Source organism: Sander vitreus, chromosome 17 (genome assembly GCF_031162955.1).
Source record: "Sander vitreus isolate 19-12246 chromosome 17, sanVit1, whole genome shotgun sequence".
Taxonomy (NCBI): Eukaryota; Metazoa; Chordata; class Actinopteri; order Perciformes; family Percidae; genus Sander; species Sander vitreus.
The window spans coordinates 25,136,071-25,156,554 of NC_135871.1; the positions used below are offsets into that span (position 1 = coordinate 25,136,071).

The following is a 20,484-nucleotide window of genomic DNA, read 5'->3' on the forward strand; positions in this document are numbered from 1 at the left end:
TCCTGATTATTTCCAAAAACACATAAAAAGACTTAGGCTATTTGTATTCCTACACTTCAGCATTTTAAAGCAGTGTTGTTGTTGTTGCATTTAAATTTTACTACAAAAGTGTTTCCTATCACACCCCCAGTCGTCCAAAGAGGGAGGATTGCGGGGTCCTCTTTGTATTTTCTCTCTTGAGGTTTCTTTCATTTTTAAGACTTAAGAAAGTCTCTTGTTTTTGTGCTTCCATCTTGTGGTTTCTTTCAGAACTACAGCACAATCTCAAACCATATTTTGAAAATGCTTTCCACTGAAATAGACATAAATCTTCTTTGCAGAGTCTTGATGAAAAAAGAAGGCTGGGACATTTCTTCCCACCTTGAGAAAGTAAAGGAGAAATGCAACCCAGCAAGACCTCTGGCAACAGACACATAATACTGAAGGTGAGATGACTGCACGGCAGGTTGGTTACACTGCAAAAAATATCAATCAAATCAATTATTTGGTGCTATTTTTAGCATAGGTGCATAATAGCAAATTAAGATAATTTCATTTGTTTCCGGATTTCACTTCCTTAATTTGTTTTCTTATATTATAATATATTTCTCTAATAAAAAGTCAGAATGAAACGGACAAAGGCAGATTACTTACACAAATTTGACAAATTAATTATTTTAATTAAAGAAAAATAGGATGCTTAACCTCGTCACTGCATATTACATTTAATGTCAATTGATATTTGTTTTTACAGTGGAGCATCATCAGCCCCTATAGCAGGTTAGTGCATGTGGTCAGCTGTGCATGCACTCTGGCGCATGCAGTAAATGTAAAAAACAAAAACAAATAAGATTGTGAACAGATCAGAAAATACTTTCAAATCCAGCATTTTCTAAGCCAGTATTGCTCTTGACAGTCAGTGTTTAAAACAGAGAGAACAGTAATGAATACGACTTCAGTATATAAAGTCCCACAGCGCATCCATCCCTCTCTCTCCCTCCTTCTCTCGCTGCCTCTCCTCGCAGAGACCCAGCCTCCTGTCCGGTCCGCCATCCTTTCTGCTGCCATGGCCGCGCAGGCTGCGACGGCCGGATCTGCAGTCTGCACCGAGATGGAGGAACGGGTAAGATGCGTTTTGATAATACAGAATGCTCTCTTTGCGAAAACGTTCAGGACTGAGACCGTCCCTTGACATCGGGCCTATCCAGGCAGTCCCTGACACGCTGCTGCAGCAAGATGGAGAGAACCCCTTCAGGATGCACACACAGGATGCAGCACACACAGGATGTCTGTTCATTGGTTTTGACACAATATTCAGCAAGATTATTAGTGTAGAGGAAGGGAGAATGAGCTTTATCGTGTAAGCAATAGAGAGGGAGGGAGAGCAGTCGCCGCACTGCTGCTGCAGCGCATGTGTGACACGCTGATGTGATGTCAAAGGGAGAAGTGAAAGTGCAGCAGCTGGTCGGGTGGTCGGTGCATGTAGGCTTCCGATAGGCATGCTTATAATTAGCCGGACAGTGGCCATGCTTTAACAGTTTGGGTCTCACTCGCCTTGTTTGCTGCTGAATCCGGAGAGGTTTGAGCGCGCCTGTCAAGCCGGGTTTCTTCCATTTGGCGGCGACGCAAGCTGTCGCTGACAACAACTTGGCAGGAAAGGTAGGATTTTTTCCCCTGATCAACAGAGCAGAACTGAGCATGGATGAAAAAAGAGGCTTTGTTGTGCTGAGGCCATTATCAGAGGAAAGTGTTCACCAAGAGAGAGGCCCAGTGTGTGTGTGTGTGTGTGTGTGTGTGTGTGTGTGTGTGTGTGTGTGTGTGTGTGTTTTCTGTTATTATGGGCCTGTTCATCAATAGGAAGAGTGGGACTGCACTCTTTATGGTATTGATTTCCTCACAATTTTGGATTAGATTATCAAGCACTTAAAATGTCAATATCACCAGTTGCCAGAGCCCAAAATGACGTGTTTATCTGCGTTAATTTAGAATTACAGCCAATAAATCCCAAAGTATTCATTCTATCAAAGGAAATTGTGAAGATCACGTGCATCTGACAACTTGTGAAGCCGTAACCATCAAATATTTAATGTTTTTGTGCAAAATGGCTTTGTGGTAATGGTAAAGTCACCATTAACAGACTGTGGAGTGTGTGTGTGTGTGTGTGTGTGTGTGTGTGTGTGTGTGTGTGTGTGTGTGTGTGTGTGTGTGTGTGTGTGTGTGTGTGTGTGTGTGTGTGTGTGTGTGTGTGTGTGTGTGTGTGTGTTCTTCACCTCCTGGACTGAGAGAGCTGAACTGAACCTGTTGTTCCAGTTTTGCATTTACCGGGCTGTAATGTTTTTGTTTAGTCGTCTTGAGGCTGTAGACTCACTGTTCTCACCATCAGCTGTTCTTCATCCTTTCCACTTCTTCCCATTTTTGCCAGCATTTTCTCTCAGGGTGAGTGTTTGCTTAGATTGCTGCTTTATCTTCCATCAAGTTGACATTTACTGTCGGTGTAGTTAACTTTATCTTACTTCAAGCTTTATCTCAGACAATGGATCTTAACTGGGTTTGAAATCAGATTGTCATCTAAAAATGATCACAACCTCCAGCAGCCACATGCTAATTCATAATTTCTTACAGAACAAGCATGCGATCTGACTTTGTGTATATTTTGCAGATGTAGGCTATAGTGCCAAAGGTGAGGCCAACCAAATGTGTCAGTTACGCAATGCAAGCCCCCTAATCTCCTCACTGGAAAATGAGGATTGCTGGATTAAAGGAGGGAGTTAGTTGGAGGCTGGGGGAAACCCGTGAAAGAAGGCTGTTATTAGAGATTACTGGGCAAAGGATTGTTTTACGACCCAAATACTTTGTCTGCTGAAGCTTGACAAGATGCAAAGAGACTGCTAGGAATATCCGAGTAAGAGAGAATTGTTTCAGTATGTTGTTGTGCCAGAATTGAGATTCATCTTAATCTGGTTGCTTCCCTCAGTGATTTGGTGACTGGCTTACTTGGAAAGATTGGTTTCCATTTTCTTTCAGCTACTTATTTTCAAAGTTAATTTCAAATGTATGGCAGGCCATTCCTATGTGGGATTACAAAAAAAGGAGTAGGGAATTTCCCTTTCTTCCAAATTCAAGTGTGTGTGTGTGTGTGTGTGTGTGTGTGTGTGTGTGTGTGTGTGTGTGTGTGTGTGTGTGTGTGTGTGTGTGTGTGTGTGTGTGTGTGTGTGCGTGAGATATAACATCTGGGAAAAGCGGATGCAAAAAGGTAGCATTAGTGAAAAACAAACAGGAAAATAACTTAATTCCCTTCTGATAATTGATGTTTCAGTAATGGTAATGGTTGTATTACAATGAAACCACTTCAGAGAGTAAAACAAACATGCAGAAAATTAAAAGATGGCAGTTAAGTGAACTTTACTAAAGCTTCTGTTCAGCACCATAAAGATGAGAAGATGTGACAGTTGCCAATACGGTTTTAACAGTATCATCTTACGACTGTCCCTCAGTTGTCTCAGGTTTCAATTGGTGTATTTAGTAGATCCCAGCAGATCAGTAAAGTATATTATGATTGCAAACAGCCTATTGTAAGCGTTTTGATGAACGGATAGACACTTAAAAAGTGGGTAACACTTTACTTGAAGGTATCTACATAAGAGTGACATGACACTGTCATGAACACGTGACACTTGAACACATGAACCCTAACCCTAACCATAACTTGTCATGACAAAAACCGAATGATACTAAAAGAAGCGTTATGTCATAAACGTTTAGGACTTGTTTATAATGTTTATGACACGTTCATGACAGTGTCATGTCACTCTTATGTAGATACCTTCAAGTAAAGTGTAACCAAAAAGTGTTTAGAAAGAAACAACCAAAGATCTCACAGATTGAGCTTTTTTTCCAAAAAATTTCATGGAGGATTTTTAATTCAATCAGTGACGGTTTTTTTTTCCAAACTGATAATATATATATATTTAACTGATATGTCATCATATAAAAGGAGAAAGAGTTTATGATTGCACCACTAAAAAAGTTACATTAATTCCTGCAAACAATATTTCATGTTTGGTGGCAGAAAACATACTTTCTTTTGCTCTAAACTGCATTCCAGACCTGCAAAAGATGCATCTACAGCCCAGATTCAGGTCTGAAAAGCAGCTCAATTGAGTGTGACACTTTGAGTGAGGACAAGTGCACCATCTCATGAGTTATTATTGTAGTCCTGTGATGATATGATGAGAGGGAATTCTCTCATCATCCTTGTGCGCTCTTTTGTCCTTTAGTCACATTTGTTCAGTTTTATTTGGTCAAAATCTGACACCCAGTCATGAAGATTGCTATTGCTGTTTAACAAAGTGTTGTTCTCTCATCCAACAGAAGGAGGGAAATATGAAGGCTGATTTGGAGGCTTCTCTGCCTGCTGGCCAGGAGGATATAGCAATCCAGTGCCGAGATGTGGGCCGGTCGTACGGCAAGCTGAAAGTCCTCAGCAACCTCAACCTGACTGTACCACAGGGACACATGTGAGTGGACATTCTGACTCAAACCTGTCAACATTGTTGTGATTTCAGACTGTTTTCATTGATTGACTATGTTTTAGAAAAGATTAAGAGAAGCTCGACTCTGGATATGTGAAAAAAGTTTGGGAGACTTTGATGATTTACACAGAAGCATTTAATGGAATCTTGATTGAGGAGAATTAGGATTAAGCAGTACAGTTTAACCACAATGTCATGTTGTTTAATGCTATCCCAACTGTTGTGTATTTTGGGCTACTATAAGATCTGTAGTTGAGATACACCTAATGCAGGGGTCTTCAACATTTTTTAAGCCAAGGACCCCTTAACTGAAAGAGAGACGGAGCAGGGACCCCCTACTACATATGTTGTATAAAATGAAGTTGCATATTAAACTGGGTCTACAATAACGTGTAGGGCGGCCTAAAGCCTTTATACCTTTTTTGCATACAATATTAAGCTATTAAAATGGCTAATAATTGTTGGCATGATTTTACAAATCACGTTTTAATGTTAAACATACATGTTGTACAGTGAATCCTTAGGATTAACTTAATTATTTCCTGGATTTTGTATCACCATAGTCCCTACAAATGTATGTAGAAATGCAGATTTTCATGAATGTAGCACATCATGGTTTATTGTAAAGTTCCGTTGTTTTGTTTGACAGTAACTCACACAATCTCACTGTAGGGCCTGTAACTCTGTTACACTGTCTGCAGTCGTTGTTGTGTTTGATCTAATATAGTCATCTGGTTATCTTTAGGTGTTTACATAGACCGTATCTACTTCTTTATTTGGAAATACTGACAAAGGAACTCTTAAAGCTCCTTCCATGTCTGACTGTATGTGAAATGAAACTACAGTTTCTCTAACATGTACTAGTTTTCTTTCAGTTCACATTCGTAATGACTGAACATGCTAGTTAGAGCTGTGACGTCTTTGCAGTGAATGAATACACGCTGTTTACACACGCTGTTTACTCAACTCAACTAAACAGATGATAAAAACACATAAAGTCTCGCAACTTTCCTAGCTGTAAAATTGCTCTGAGAGCCGTCTTCTATTATCTAAAATGCTCTTGATTCTGGGTTGCAGATATGGCCTTTTGGGACCTAGTGGATGTGGGAAGACCACACTTCTGAAATGCATCGTGGGAACTCTGAAAATCTCGTGGGGTCACATCGCCGTGTTGGGGAAGCCACCTGCATTCCCTGGTCATGACGTGCCGGGGAAGATGGTCGGGTACATGCCGCAGGTAAACATCACATCTTAAAATGTATCATTAGGGCTTTTCACACTGCACTTGGGGCTAAGTAAGTTTTTACACTGGCACAATCCAAAGTGGGCCAGGCCTGACTTTAGCCTAGGGCTTGCTGGCCCTGCTCTTCAGCAGGTTTATCCCCTGAAAATAGACCAAGTCCAGGGCTAAAAGTTGTCAGTGTTGGCTAAAAATATATGCAGTGTGAAAAGCTCTATTTAAAGGTATGTGTAAATGAGTGTATGTTGCATGGATACACACCACATAACATTTTTGGAAAAGCCACAAATCCATGCAAATTCAAGGCCTTTAACATGACATGAGGTCTATTTTTTTGTAAAAAGACTTCCTGTTGTCCTTACATTTTGCTGTATATTCAGTCAGAAAGCTTTCTTTTGGTTGCTAAACTGAAACAGTATTTTTTCCAATTACAATTCCCTGCAGCTCTCTGTCAGCATTACGTCCAATTACTCTGTCCTTCAGCTCCACATTTAAGTGCCTTTCTCAGGGGCTTTTTTAATTTAGCTTGTGTTCTGTTGCTGTCAGTAACCTGTGAGTGTGTCTCATTACTGTCAGACTGGATACCTGATGAGGCTGATAACACACATGGCACGTGTCCTCCCCTGTGTGTAAGCCTTTGCATCGCATACGTCCCTGATAGGTGACCCAGACAGGAAGAAATGTTACACCTCATCTGTTCCCCGAGGTGCAACTGTTGTGGCGCTGTGGTGCACTTGGTTCGTATTGTCTGATGTGACAATGCAGAGAAATTCAATGACCTGGTTTGACTTTTGACTCAAACAGAGAGGCTAGCAATATAGAATATATCCTATTTGTTTGTTGTTACAGAAAAATGTGTATATGGACCATTGTTATCTAAGGCGTTAATACTTCAAGATTATTACAAGACGCAAAGTCAAAGGTCTTGGTGTAAGTGCTCAGAATGCAGCAGTGCAACGGCAGATGATATTAATAATAATAATAATAATAATAATAATAATAATAATAATAATAATACGTTTATTTGATATAGAACCTTTTACAGACAAAGTCACAAAGTGCTGCTTCACTTGATAAACATTTGTAAAAATACAGATCTGCATTTTAAGGAATAATGAAAGAGATGTCACAAGACTAGGGCTGGGTGTTGATTTGAATGCTTTTTGTTGAGTATCAGGGGGTGAAACATTATGGCTTTTATTTTTGGGAATGTGCAAAATCTTGGTGTGTGTGTTCTGGTGTATATGGATCTCTGTGTGTTACTGAATCTTAACAGTACATTGTTTGTACTGATATATGTGTGTGTATATATAGGCTGTGAGCTGCTACGTCACCTGTGTTCTCTTGAATGCCCAAGACAAATTTCTCCTCAGGGAGACAATTTAAAGGCTAATCTTATCTAAACTGAATACTTGCTCAGATTTGTACTCTTCTTTAGCAAAGCTGTAATCAAACCGTTTGGGATTTTAATCAAAATATTACCAATTTCAGTATTTTATTTAGGTAAAGGATTTGTACAGCTGCTTGTGTTTAGACAGCGTTTAACATTTGATAAATTGGGCTTCTTTTCTTAAGTACATTTTTTTATTCTGAGCACATAATTGTTATTCATCAAAGTAAGATATCTGCCAAAGTATTGTTTTTGTATTGATACCAAAACTCAGGTGACTCCCTTCACAAGTCAGTGATGTATTATGTTTGTGGGTGCCACATATGTTTCAATGAAGAGAGGGAGGGTTTGAAACTTATTTGATGCTTCTATCATCGTATTCCTTCAGTTATTCAGTGACTACATTTCCATCCATACAAGTATCTTTGTTGGGTAAGATCAGGTACATGATGGCGGTACATTTGGAGATTGGAACTTAAAACAAAATGCAAAAACTATCAAATATGAGTTTCAAGCAATACCTCTCCACACTGATTAATCTGTGACATCTATGATAAAGCATCTACAGACACACAACCTTTTAAATCTTTGTCTTTGTGTTGCACAGGAGCTGGCGTTGTACAGAGAGTTTACAATCGGCAACACCCTGACCTTCTTTGGCCGAATCCACGGCCTGACGTCGAAGGAAACCAAGACACGCATGGATTTTCTCATAGACTTCCTGGATCTACCTCAGAGAGACAGTCTAGTCCGAAATCTCAGGTAAAACCCCATGAAGTAGAATGATTTTAATATGCAGTGACTTAGAACAGAGCTTCTCCAGAGAGTTTTTTTCTTTTTTTTTTTTTTTGGGAACATAATATTGTATGCAGTACTGAATGTAGGTCAGTTTTATTGTGCATCGTGCCACTGCATTTACACCAGAAGCTGTTGTGGAACTACTCATCTAAAGTTCTTTGATTTGCTGTAATTTGCTCGAGGTGAATTTTGGACAACACTGTCAATCAATAGCCAATCAGTACAGTTAGATATTCAGCAATCACAGGTTATCTTGGTGATAGCATGCAGATACAATTCTATCTTTAAATTATGCAATGAGGTCGCTTTATTGAAAAAATAGCTGCACACTGAAAACATGTTTTGTCTTTATTTGTGCAGCTCTTTGCAGTAAGTCATTTTAGACTTTTTTTTGTGCTGAGTCAAAACACAAAGATGATTTATAGATGTTAAATTCAGGTGTGGCGAACTGAAGCCAAAGCAGTCTATCCCTAGCCAGTTTATATATGAGTTTATGAAGTGAGTCTACAGATGCCTGTGGACTTTGGCACCTGAATTACCCAAATGAATGTGAACTTACAGACAAACATAATCCCTCTCTCCTCCACAGGTAGTAAACCCAGTGGCCATAAAACAATATGACTGTCTGATAAGGGAAACTAGAAAACGCCAAATAAAGAGACAGCATCCTATTTATTATAATATTCGCTTTGCTGAATGTTCTCACCATACAATCACTGTTACGTTATTCATCATCATCAGTGTTGCTAGATTTGACTGACGCCAAGTAGCTCAATCAGAGTTTCAAACTCGCCCAATCGTCATCAAATTAAATCTCCATTTAGTTTTTTTTTTTTTTTTTTATGTCCGTCCAGCATTAACACGCACTGCAATACTATGTACTTGGGATTTTAAAGTCTGTAGCTGGATGCGATGATTTTCTTCAAATAACACACACAGAGCTTGGTCGCAAATACAGCAGTAAACATTTGACCTTAATAAGAGAAGGTAAGTGACTTATTCACTGCTGTTTATCTAACTGTTCATATGAGGAAATGGTACAAAAAGTAGCCCACATTTTTACAAGCCCCCTAAAACAATTTTTACCCGCCCAATCAAACATAAAGGCAACACTGTTTTTGTGTAGCCATCAAGGCAAATGTCCATGATGTTTCCTCATTTGAGGAAACATCATGTAAAGCTGCCAGAGTATGGCTGTATGCCTTGCAGATTATGTGCTGTGAAGAAGTCTTTGTGCAGCAAAGTCTCGATAGGTTGTTAAACTTGTTATATATTAACTTGTTCTGTTGTAGCTCTTTAACCAAAGTGACGTTTTTTTTCAACTTCTTTTTTTATTTATCGTAGACAGTCAGCACAGGCATACATGGTAAGATAATGAAGCATCAGTAAAGCACTTCTGAATACCATATTTATTGTCCCACTTAACAAATGATCATATCTGCAGAGCTTTGTTTTCTGCCAACTTTCTGCTGCAGAGGAAGATACTGTACAAAGACCAAAAAAGCCTGGTTCTCAAGCCATAAAAGGAAACGATCAAGCAATTCAAATTAAAAATAGAGTGTTTGGCCATTTGACCAAATATTTCTGTTGGATCTCTGCCTAAAAGTTATTTTTGAAAATGTGACTTTAGTCTTCATGTGAAGATATGAGAGAAAATATTGTTGCAATCTCTCCAACCATAGAGATAAAAAAAAGTGGTAAATTACTTTATGGCCCTTTTATATTCTGCAGTTATTCGATGAACAATAGTTTCATGTTACAGCTCTAGATTTACATCCCTGATTTGTTTCAAAGACCCTTCTGTTCCCAACGTGGCCCCTCGAACCAGCTTTTAGCAGCAGCTCATGTAATATTTATGTCATCTGTGATGTAACAGCCTGTCATGTAAGTAAAGCGAAACTTTCTACGGTCAGAGGATTCACTGCGCACATGATTTGTGTTTTTGTTTTTAACGATCTTTTGTGCTAAGGATCTTGCAACAGGCTTTTCTGCTGCAGCCTTTCAGGACATACAGGTTGTCGAAACTGAAACTCTGCTAAATATGAAAGACATTCCTGGTATGAATGAACATGCACAATGTGGCTTGTGTACTCATGCTTCATATCATTCTTTCTTTTGTCTTTAATACAATGTAGGACCAAGCCTACAGTGGCCGACAGGGGCAAACACCCTGCAACTTAAGAAAACACACGCAAATAGACAAAACACAAGCAAATTAAGAAAACAACTTCATTAATTTGATAACACATGAGCAGCATTCAGCAAACGCGCTGCGAATACACACAACACAACCAAATACATAAACGCACTGCAAATACACGTGCCGCAAATATGAAAAGATGCAAAAAGAAAAGCACACAAACCCCGAAAACAAATGCAACAAAAAAACGCAGCATCCAGATTACACAACGGAAGTTCTCCAGACCTCCAGAGGGAGCAGCTAAGTAGAACAGCTGGATTTTCAACCTCTTTTTTGGTTTTCTCACTACTTGTTTTCTGTGTGTGTGTGTGTGTTTTACAGTGGGGGTCAGAGGCGCAGGGTGTCTCTCGGTGCAGCTCTGCTTCAGAATCCACAGCTGCTCATCCTGGACGAACCAACAGTCGGAGTGGACCCTGTTCTTAGGTCTAAGTATGTAACACACATGTACAGATTATTTTTGTTTCTGTATTTGGTGCAAGTTCAAAATGGCTTGCACAACAAACGGGGTCAGTAATACCACTCCATTTAAAATGGATAGATACTTGTTACACTTAACAGTCTTCCACACTGCACGTAAACTTGTTTTATTCTGACCGTTAAACCCTTAATCCTGGCAGAATGACCATTTGCATAACTGTTATTAAAGGTTTTTAAACAATTCAAGATCCTGTTTACATCCAGTACTCACTATTTATATTTCTTTTAAGTTTTATTTGTTGCAAAAAAATGAATGATACTCTTAAATTACATTTCCACGTGAGCTAACAACTTCTGCATCCATCTAACAACAATGTCCATGTTTCTTATATGCATTTGTTCTAGAAAATAGGTCAAGAAACCTTTTGAAAGCATACTGCTCTCCCTCAGTATGCTGCTCCAGTCTCATTGTATAATAACACCACATAGCCTCAACAGATCAGACGGTTGGCAGGGAAACAGCTGCTGGCGAAGCTGTGAGCTTTCCCAGAGATTTTAGAAAAACTCGATTAGCAAGCAGGTCGAGTGTCATGTCATTTGCTTTGGTTTCTTCGGTCTCCTTTCTAGGATCTGGCAGCATCTGGTGCAGATTGTGAAGACGGGGAAAGTCTCGGTCATCATCACCACACACTACATAGAGGAGGCCAGGCAAGCCAATGTGGTGAGATAGCTTGTACATGTATGGACACAGAGAGAGAGAGAGAGAGAGAGAGAGAGAGAGAGAGAGAGAGAGAGAGAGAGAGAGGCCAACTGCATTTACATTAAAATAACAAGGACAAAATAAGCGTAAATACACACTCTCAAACAAAAACCAGGAGTACTGCTGCAACAAATCAATAGAACAAAGTGTCCACACTGGTCCCCATGTTTCATAGAAAAACAAAGAGTCTGTGTCAACATGTTAGAGGAAGTTTATTTTTTATTAGCTTTGACAGGAGGGACAAAAGCTCACAATGAATGAGAGAAAATGGGGGGAAAACGTCCTATAGAGTTTGCATAGAAGCTCTCTTGTGTCTTTATTTCACATAATTTGTCCTTTCAATTCATGAATCAGTTTGAAGAAGACGAAGATGAAGAAGATCAACAAGAAGAAGCACTTTATTAATCCCTGAATGGGGAAATTCATTTTTTTTTTACAATTCAATTCAAAGGGACTTTATTGGCATGAACGTTTCAATAACAATGTTGCCAAAGCATTAAAATATAATTAGTTCAAATATTCGGACGGAACACATTAAAACAGTAATATGAACATTAACCAAATATTATTTTTCTTTTACACTCTGTTGTTGTAACATTACACACATAAGCCCGAAATACACACACATGCACACACAGGACCCATAGACATGCATTAATGGAGAGGTGTCAGAGCGAAGGGGCTGCCACATTATCAGCACTCCGAGCAGTTGGGGGTTCTGTGCCTTGCTCAAGGGCACCTCGGCAGTGTCCAGGAGGTGAACTGGCACCTCTCCAGCTACAAGCCAAGTCCTCTGAGCTACTGACGCCCCAAGGTGATACTCTATATTTTTCTTATTGTCAACAAATCCTATGAAAATACAAAACCAACCTGAATTGATCCTACTAACAAGTATTGTCTTATTACTCACAATCTTATTCCTCTGTGCCATGGAGCTCCATTATTGTCGAAAAGTGTTAATTTAAAAAGTGTCATTTATTTTGAGTCCATCCACATATCACATCAATGTGTGTTTTCCAGCAGAGACAATTGTCTCTATGGACACCTAAGTATTTGTAAGACGTTACCAGGAAATCACCCAGGTAACGTCTTACAAATACTTAGGTGTCCGTATAGACAATCGTCTCTGCTGGAAAACACACATTGACCACCTGTGCAATAGACTGCAGCAGAGATGATACTTTCTTAGGCGACTGAGACTGTATGGAGTAGGCAGCCAGATCATGCTCATGTTCTACCGGGCGATTCTGGAGAGCATTATCAGATATGGAATCACAGCATGGTTTGGCAACTTAACAGTGCAGCTAAAAAGCAGGCTGGTCAGCACACACAAGACAGCTATGAGGAAAATAGGAAGGAGAGAGTACAAGCCCCATACAGAGTCTGTATGGGCTTTCCTGAATATGAACTTCTGCCATCAGGAAGAAGATTCCGTGTGCCGAGATGTAAAACAGACAAACTAAAGTTATCGTTTATCCCATCGTCCATCAAGCTGCAGAACTCCAAAAGTAAGGGGCCATCGGAAACGCTTTTTGGCGTAAACGCACACGTTTTGCATCGTTTTGGCCGATCGTCCAAACGAATCCTGTAAACGCGTTGCCTGAAGACGCGCTTTTTTGAAATCTGGTCCCAGGGTGAAAAAAATCGGAAACGCCGCCCTTGCGTCTTCGTTTGGACGGCAAAGCCGCATACCTGCGTGTCGATGATGTCATCGCCACACCCCTCGAGCTCTAGCCTTCGACCTCTTATCCCGCGACGACGTCTCATAACAACAACAATGGCGGACTACATGCTTGTGTTCCTGCTGGAGAAGATATTGAGCCTATAAGGGTTACTAGGGCTGTTTGGTTTCTTTTTTTTGGGGGGGGGTAGATCGTTTTGGTACGTGTGGACGTGGCCTAAATCTTAGCACAGCAGAGCAGGGGTGCAATAAATACACCAGCACTTTTTGCACTTCCCACTTTAATTATTACAGTTAATTCTTAGGATTTTGTGATGTCTGTGCTGTCATGTGTGCCCTTCTTTTGGGTAGGACACTTTGTTGATCTTATGTTGATGTTGATTTTATTTTATGTTGATTTGTTGATATGCACAATTTACTCCTGTTTAAGAAAAGTTTACTAGCATCTACAGTGTCCAGCTGTAGTGGGATATTATTTATGTGTAATAGAAACAATATGTTTCGGTGACACTGATACTTATGGTTTGTTTAATTTACCCAGATAAGTAATGGTTAAGCCATATCATACATAGAAAAACATAAAACCAAATTGCTAGAAAATTAATTTTCTTAAAGAAGTTTATTGACTACATAGTTTTTATCATCAGATCATGGTCTGGTAGATTAAATGAGTGGTCTGAACATTAGACCTTTGCAGCCAGTGATGGAAATCTGTGCTCAAAACTTTGCATAGTCTGAACCCCACCCAGCAAACATTCAAATACAGACAATGTCAAGAAACAGAGAGAGAGAGAGAGAACTGGAAGTAATGCAGACACACATTTAAGAATACAGTCACTAGAGAGCCGCCATTTTCCGCTTTCATTAGGGCAGGAGATTTGTCAGATCTCAGTAGTTTTATGGTGAATGATCACACATAATAACAACAGGGCCTCACACAGTACAAAGGACATGGACTCTCTGCATACAGTAAAGCCTAAAGCTCCACACTTTTACACTTCATTTAACACCCATGTCACATTCACTGCTGATCAAACTAAAGCTTGGCTCGTCGTTTATGAAGTCCATAAAACCGATTGCTTAAAAGGTGCAAGTTTGTACTGTAGATTAGTTTGCACTGTAGATTAGTTTGTACTGTAGATAAGGCTGACCATTTTCTTTGTGTTCAAAGGTATAGTTCATAATTTTGGGAAATATGCTTATTAGCTTTCCCGTGGAAACAGAAATGTGAGTGAGTTGTTGAGAGTCAAGCTAGCTGTTTCTCTTTATGCTAAGCTAAGCTAATCGCCTACAGGCTCGAGCTCCATACTTGACACTATGTGAAAACATGACAATGGTATTGATCTTGTCATCTAACTCTTGGCAAGAAAGCAAAGAAGTGTTATATCCCCAAATGTCAAACTATTCCTTTAAGATTATTTTAAAAAATAAAATAAAATAAAACGTTATCTGAGATTTATACCTCTCTTTTGTTGTTCAATAACCCCCCACCACATGTCATAACACTTGTATTGGACAAATATTCTCACTGCTCTGCTGTTATTTCTCCAGGTCGGTCTCATGAGGAACGGCTGTTTGCTCGCTGAAGGACCTCCAGACGCACTCATGAAGCAGCACAATGCAACAGTGAGTAGGCTACTCGTTAAAACTCTCACGGGATGTATGGACACCCAGGGGAGCTGGTAGTCAGGGCAGACAGGTTGTTCATGGGACCACAAAGCAAGGCAATTTTATATCCTGTAGCACATCTCACAAACAATTCAGGGTGCTTTATATTTAGTATTACAATAAAAATGTGAAGTACAGTTAGATACATGTTGATAAAGATGAATGAAAGACCGATTACAGAAAACAACATAATAAGTAAAAAAAAAAAAAAAAAGAAAGCTAAAAGAAAACAAACCAGGCCGGAATCAGAGAAACCACAGTTTAATGAGAGGTAATTTTAAACAGAGTTTTAAGTCTAGATTTGAAGTTGGGTGAGGCCGCACCGAAAAACTGCAGATGTACACGCAGGTGTGAATACAAAATATTTATACTGGTCCCTGGTTACCCACACTACCTTCTGCTGCAGACCCTGGAGCACGCCTTCCTGCAGCTGTGTGAGACGTCAGACCAGATAGTCTCTAAACGGGGGTCCAGTCCGCAGGGTGGGGCGCTGGAGAACAGCCAATCGTTCGAGAGTGGGCGGGATGAGAGTCAGCCAATTCTCACGGTCGGACCAGGAGCTGCAGAGGAAGTTCCAAAATATTCCGGTACTAGTTTGAAACATGCAGTACAGATCCTTATCTCAGTTTATTAAGACATACTTTATTAAGTTCCAAAACAGCAAATACGATCATCATGTGAAGAAATACAGATGTTGACACACAGTTTTACAATCCGCCTATTTTTGCAGGCTGATAAATATATTACTGGTCTGAAAATGTATGTGAATAATGACCTTTGAGAGTATGTACTTGTGTGTTTTCGTGTGTTTAGTGGACTGGAAGGTGCGTGCCAGACACGTTCTGCCCAAGTGGAGGAACATCGCTGCCCTGATGATCAAAACTATGGTGCGGATGAAGAGAATGCCAGGGTATGTTGCAGTAATTAATAGTAATATGGGGTAATTAATAGCAGAAGTGATGATGTGCAAATATCTGTCAGCGACATGTTGAGGTTGACCCTCTCCACTGTGTTCGCAGCTCATTGTGTTTCCAGTTCTTGCTGCCCGTCATCCAAGTCTCGCTGATCTGTTTGTGCATTGGAGGAGACCCAAAGGGGATCCAGGTTGCCGTGGTGAACAACGACACCGCCCCCTCCGCATACAGCCATTTACTGCTCTCCTTCCTGGACAACTCCAGTGTGCACCAGGTATGTATTAATACACATCAGGTGTGACAACCATCTGTTATCATATATTTATTGTCAACCAGAGGAAGTGGGTAGTTTCTGTTTTTGTTTTTGGTAGCAGATACAGTTACTGTAAAACTGTCAATAATTCAAATGTATTTTCTGTTGGTGATTGATTATAACAATTAACTTGTGCATGCAGTCTGCACAGACTGCACAGAAGTGTGTTTGTTTTGAGGCTCACAGAGCTCAGAGGGACTGCTGGTATCTAAAATGGTTCAGTCTACAAAGGAAATAACAGATGTCTCACCCAGTTCCTATATTTAATTTGACTTTAGGTTTCACTTCTGTTCACAGCAGAACATTACGGTTTTCATTTTCTAGGAAATCTGTGAAAGGGAAAAGGTAGTTTCTCTGTGTGACATTGAACCACAAACATCCAATATACTGTATAAAACACACACAGCTCTTGTGAAGCTGCTCAATAACAAACATTAATATATTATATTTATATAAGAATATTTAGAATTGTGCAGCACAATAGTATGAAGTATCTTCAAGTATCATAAGTCAGCATTCACCTGATATAAAATGAAACAGTGTATGACATATATACATTTTTCTTAATATATCTATAGGTGCCCTTGTCCCATACGGAAGCTTTGGATGGGATCTATAACGGAGAGTACTGGGGTGTCATCGGCTTTGGCAAGAACTTCACCAGCTACCTGACAAAAAGGTGACAGTAGCACTTATGTTCTATACCACAGTCATCGGTTAGTTATAAATCAATAAATGCCATGTCATGTCAGGTTGCTATACACTATATTTAGACTATAAGCTCATCTGCACACCAATTCTCTCCTCCACACTTGTCATGTAGAAGTGGTCTGCCTCATTCATATCCCACAAACAATATAAACAATAGATACACTGTAGATGTCTGTACAGAAGGCTGTGTTTGCTCATGACAAAGGAATTTTCAGTTTTGATACTCGAGAACAAGCAGAGCACCGGCAACAAAATGCCAGTGTGACGCACAGACAGCATTATAGGTGCAGAGAAACATCATAAACACACAAGGACACTCAGTTTTAACCTTACTGCATACACATTTTCACAAATGCAGAGGTAAAACCTTCTCTTTTTTATACTTTTTACTCAATTGCGTAATATGTATAGCAAACCAAATCGCACAAGTAAAAACAGATAACTGATATTCAATAACATAACAGTTCTTAGGTGAAAAGAATTACACAGGGGACATTGTACAACAACAGTGCATTATTTTTGGCAGATGCTTGTTTTTAGCCACGCTGGCGTCGCAGCTCTAGAGATGGAAATGTCGGTCGGTCCACCACTTTGGGCCAGACTGAAATATCTCTCTTTATGTATGGTGCCCAGAGGCTAAAGCCTACTGACTTTGGTGATCCCCTGTCTTTTCCTCTAGCACCACCATGAGGTTCAAATTTATGGTGTTGAGTGAAATTTCTCAACAACCATTGAATGAATTGCTATGACATTTGGTTCAGACATTCATGTTCCCTCTCAGGATGAACTGTAAGAATTTTGGAGATCCCATGACTTTTCATATAGCGCCATCATCAGGTCAAACTGTTAGTTTGTCCAATACTTTGATTTAGTACTAATTAGCAAATGTTAGCATTCTAACAGGCTAAGCTAGTGTTTTACTGATATAAGGACTACATTAAGGAGGTTAAGATAAAGTATTACCCTTATTTTTTCTACAAGCATCAAAAAACTTTAGAATCTCTCTCTCTCTCTCTCTCTCTCTCTCTCTCTCTCTCTCTCTCTCTCACTCTCTCACACACACACACACACACACACACACACACACCTCAGCATCATGTGAGGATGAGTCAAATGAGTTGAAAAGAAACAAGTTGTGGTGTGAATCGCGTGTGTTTGTGTGTTTGACAATGTGGTCCTTCCTGTCACTCAGATAACTGGGCATGTCACAGCTTAGCAACAACCAATCAAACATTCCTTCTTACTGAATCATGTGCCGTTCATATGACAGACCAACCTGAGGTAAACAAAGGTGTCTCCTGCTCATGTGACAATAACCTTTGTTTCTGTTCAGCGTTATATCCATATAGACCAGATGGGATTTTATAAGGTTAAACGTTCTATTCACGTTCGCATCTATTCATTATGTGGACCAGGCATGATGGGTAAGGAGTTAATGCAAACCTACCTTTTTTTTAAAAACATTGATGGACATGTAACTAGTATTAATTGTTAAGGGAAAAAATACTTAGGGAAAAAAAGTTTTTTTAGATTAATTGATGAATCGAGAAACTAACCAGTAGATGAATCGATATATAAATCATTAGTTCATGCCATTTAGAGCTGTTCTAGAGGTGGAAACATTTTCATTTAAATACCATTTGCCTGCAAGTACATCTGTCTGCTTGAAGACTTCCTTCAAACACAAACACTGGAACAACACATTTGTATTATGGTTATTGCAGATATGTTTAAGGGTTTGTTACAAATTAGGGGGGCAAGGCATGAAACAATTAAAACCCGTGTCCACTGAAGCTGAAAGAAACTCAAAGCCTGGCTGGAGTCCACTTCATCTCCTAAACAAAGTTACATTTTCTAAATTGCATCCGTTATATCCATTATACTGTATATCCTCAGAGTCTAAACAAGGCAATGAGCATTTCTGTATTTGTCTAAGAGAAATAATGAGCCGAGCTAACCTTCCCAGGTGTATTTAGATTAGTGATATCTGCCTGTATTTACATAGCCTTGTAAACTTATTGGCTTGGCTGCTAAGTAGCCCGGAGGTCATGCTGTCAGGAATGAATTTAAAATAAAAAAGGAGTTCTTGTTAGTCACTCTACATGCCTTACCTGTTATTTCTGATCCTCGCCCTTTGAGGTGTATTTGTGACGTACTGTGGAAACCTGAATATTCAACAACTGTCTCCTGTGTTGCCTGCAGAAAGATTCATTTTTTCAGACAACAATGTTCACATTTTTTGAGTAAAACTGTCATATAGGATGACTGGTGCCAAAATACAGCCCTATTTAAAAAAGTGTTACTTACACTTACATCTCCCCTGCTACATCTCTGTATATCTATCTTGTAATTTGTCTGTAAAAAGCTTGTGTTGTGTAGATGACTTCAAGATACTATTCCGAAAATCTGCATCTTCTGCATCTTATCCGTCTTATTTTTGCTTGTATGCAACGTTCTAGTTTTATTGATTGTTGCTGAATGTAAAAATAGAATAAAAATACATTTGAGATTATGATAATGACGTCCCTGATTTTACAGGATGCTTCAGCGGCAGGTTTCCAAAGAGGTGGTTGATGGAGGATCAGTGCACGTCTGGCTGGACCTGACAAGTAAGATTTCTCATAGTTTGTAGTGTTTTTGTAGACTGGGGAAACCCAGCCCGATCTGCCGGCGATTTGATTTCGCCCTGCTGCTCAGGCTGGTTTATCTATACTGCTTCCGTTACAATTTTGCGGGGACCAATCACAAACTGGCTTATCCACCTGGCACGCTATTGGCGGGTTTAACACGATGACGATAGAGAAGCGACCAAGCAGCTTCTTGTTTACATTCAGCCACCGAAGCGCAGAAACCCGTTGATGCCGCTGTCGCTGCTACGGCGCCCGGATCGTTGGTCTGATTGGTTGAAGGACTATCCAATTGCGTACAGAGTCATTTGAAGTATGCCCGTTGACGTTCACGCCTCTTGTGCAGTAAAAAAATACAGAGCAGACTCCCCAGACTAATGTTCAATCTTAAAACATTGAGCTTGGTCTGGTGACTAGTGTTTTTGCTGAAATGGGTCAATTTCAGAATCAGAATCAGAAAGGATTTATTGCCAAGTAAGTAACACTTACAAGGAATTTGCCTTGGTTGTTGCACGCATACACATATTAAACTTTAATATGGAATGAACAAACAATAAATACAAAAACAAATGTGTACATAAAACTGTTTAACATTGAGAAAAAAGAGGCTGTATGGATTAGTGCAGGAAGTGCAAAAAATGTTGAGGGATGTTCAAAAGTTCAGGATATATGGACTGTGCAGTTGCATTGAATAATTGCCATTACAATGCATGGCAATTAACAAATGGGTGCAATTTAAAGAAAGTGATATTCTAGCATATGTTATGTGAAATTTCTTGCCAAAAATGATATTGTACTATTGGCATACTGTGGAAATATCAAACGTATTGTTTTGGAATTAACTCCTTCACATCTGCTTTATATTTTATTAACATGTACTGTGCATATACTATATCCAAAACAGAATCCCAGTGGAAATAGCGTTACACATTACACACAGATATCACCTACTGTGACTCTGAGAAGCAAAAGTTGTTAATATTTGCTGTTAATGTTTTTGTCTAGATCGACAAATTGGCTTAATGCTCCAGAAGAAACTACATGAGGCCTTTCAGGTATAAATACGTAACGTGTTTCTTCTTATGTTTGTTTTGTCAACTGGAGCCGCGTGCAAATGTGAGAGATACAATCAGAAATCATTCAGCACATTCAGAAAATACAAGACGTCTGACAACATACAAGACATTCCTGTGTAAACGTTCAGTACAAGCTATGTTATGTACAGCAAACACTCGCACTTAATACATCGCACTT

General features: G+C 39.5%; 1 protein-coding gene across 4 annotated transcripts in view; it reads left to right on the forward strand.

Annotated features, from left to right (window-relative positions):
* The first annotated feature begins 977 nt into the window (after positions 1-977).
* The window catches only part of abch1 (ATP-binding cassette, sub-family H, member 1), a 30,150-nt gene continuing 10,643 nt past the window's right edge, over positions 978-20,484 (forward strand). For 2 of the 4 annotated variants that reach the window (XR_013503296.1, XM_078272431.1), the window contains exons 1-13: positions 978-1,102; positions 4,351-4,496; positions 5,589-5,748; positions 7,749-7,903; positions 10,461-10,568; positions 11,184-11,277; positions 14,549-14,623; positions 15,072-15,252; positions 15,479-15,575; positions 15,685-15,853; positions 16,471-16,571; positions 19,142-19,212; positions 20,236-20,285. Coding sequence is in view for 3 of the 4 variants with exons in the window: in XM_078272431.1 (XP_078128557.1) it covers positions 1,046-1,102; positions 4,351-4,496; positions 5,589-5,748; positions 7,749-7,903; positions 10,461-10,568; positions 11,184-11,277; positions 14,549-14,623; positions 15,072-15,252; positions 15,479-15,575; positions 15,685-15,853; positions 16,471-16,571; positions 19,142-19,212; positions 20,236-20,285 (1,464 nt within the window). In the remaining variant the exon portion in view is untranslated. Of the gene's footprint in view, positions 1,103-1,319; positions 1,639-2,295; positions 2,416-4,350; positions 4,497-5,588; positions 5,749-7,748; positions 7,904-10,460; positions 10,569-11,183; positions 11,278-14,548; positions 14,624-15,071; positions 15,253-15,478; positions 15,576-15,684; positions 15,854-16,470; positions 16,572-19,141; positions 19,213-20,235; positions 20,286-20,484 lie in introns of those variants that run through there. The other 2 variants (XM_078272432.1, XM_078272433.1) reach the window with 2 other exon arrangements.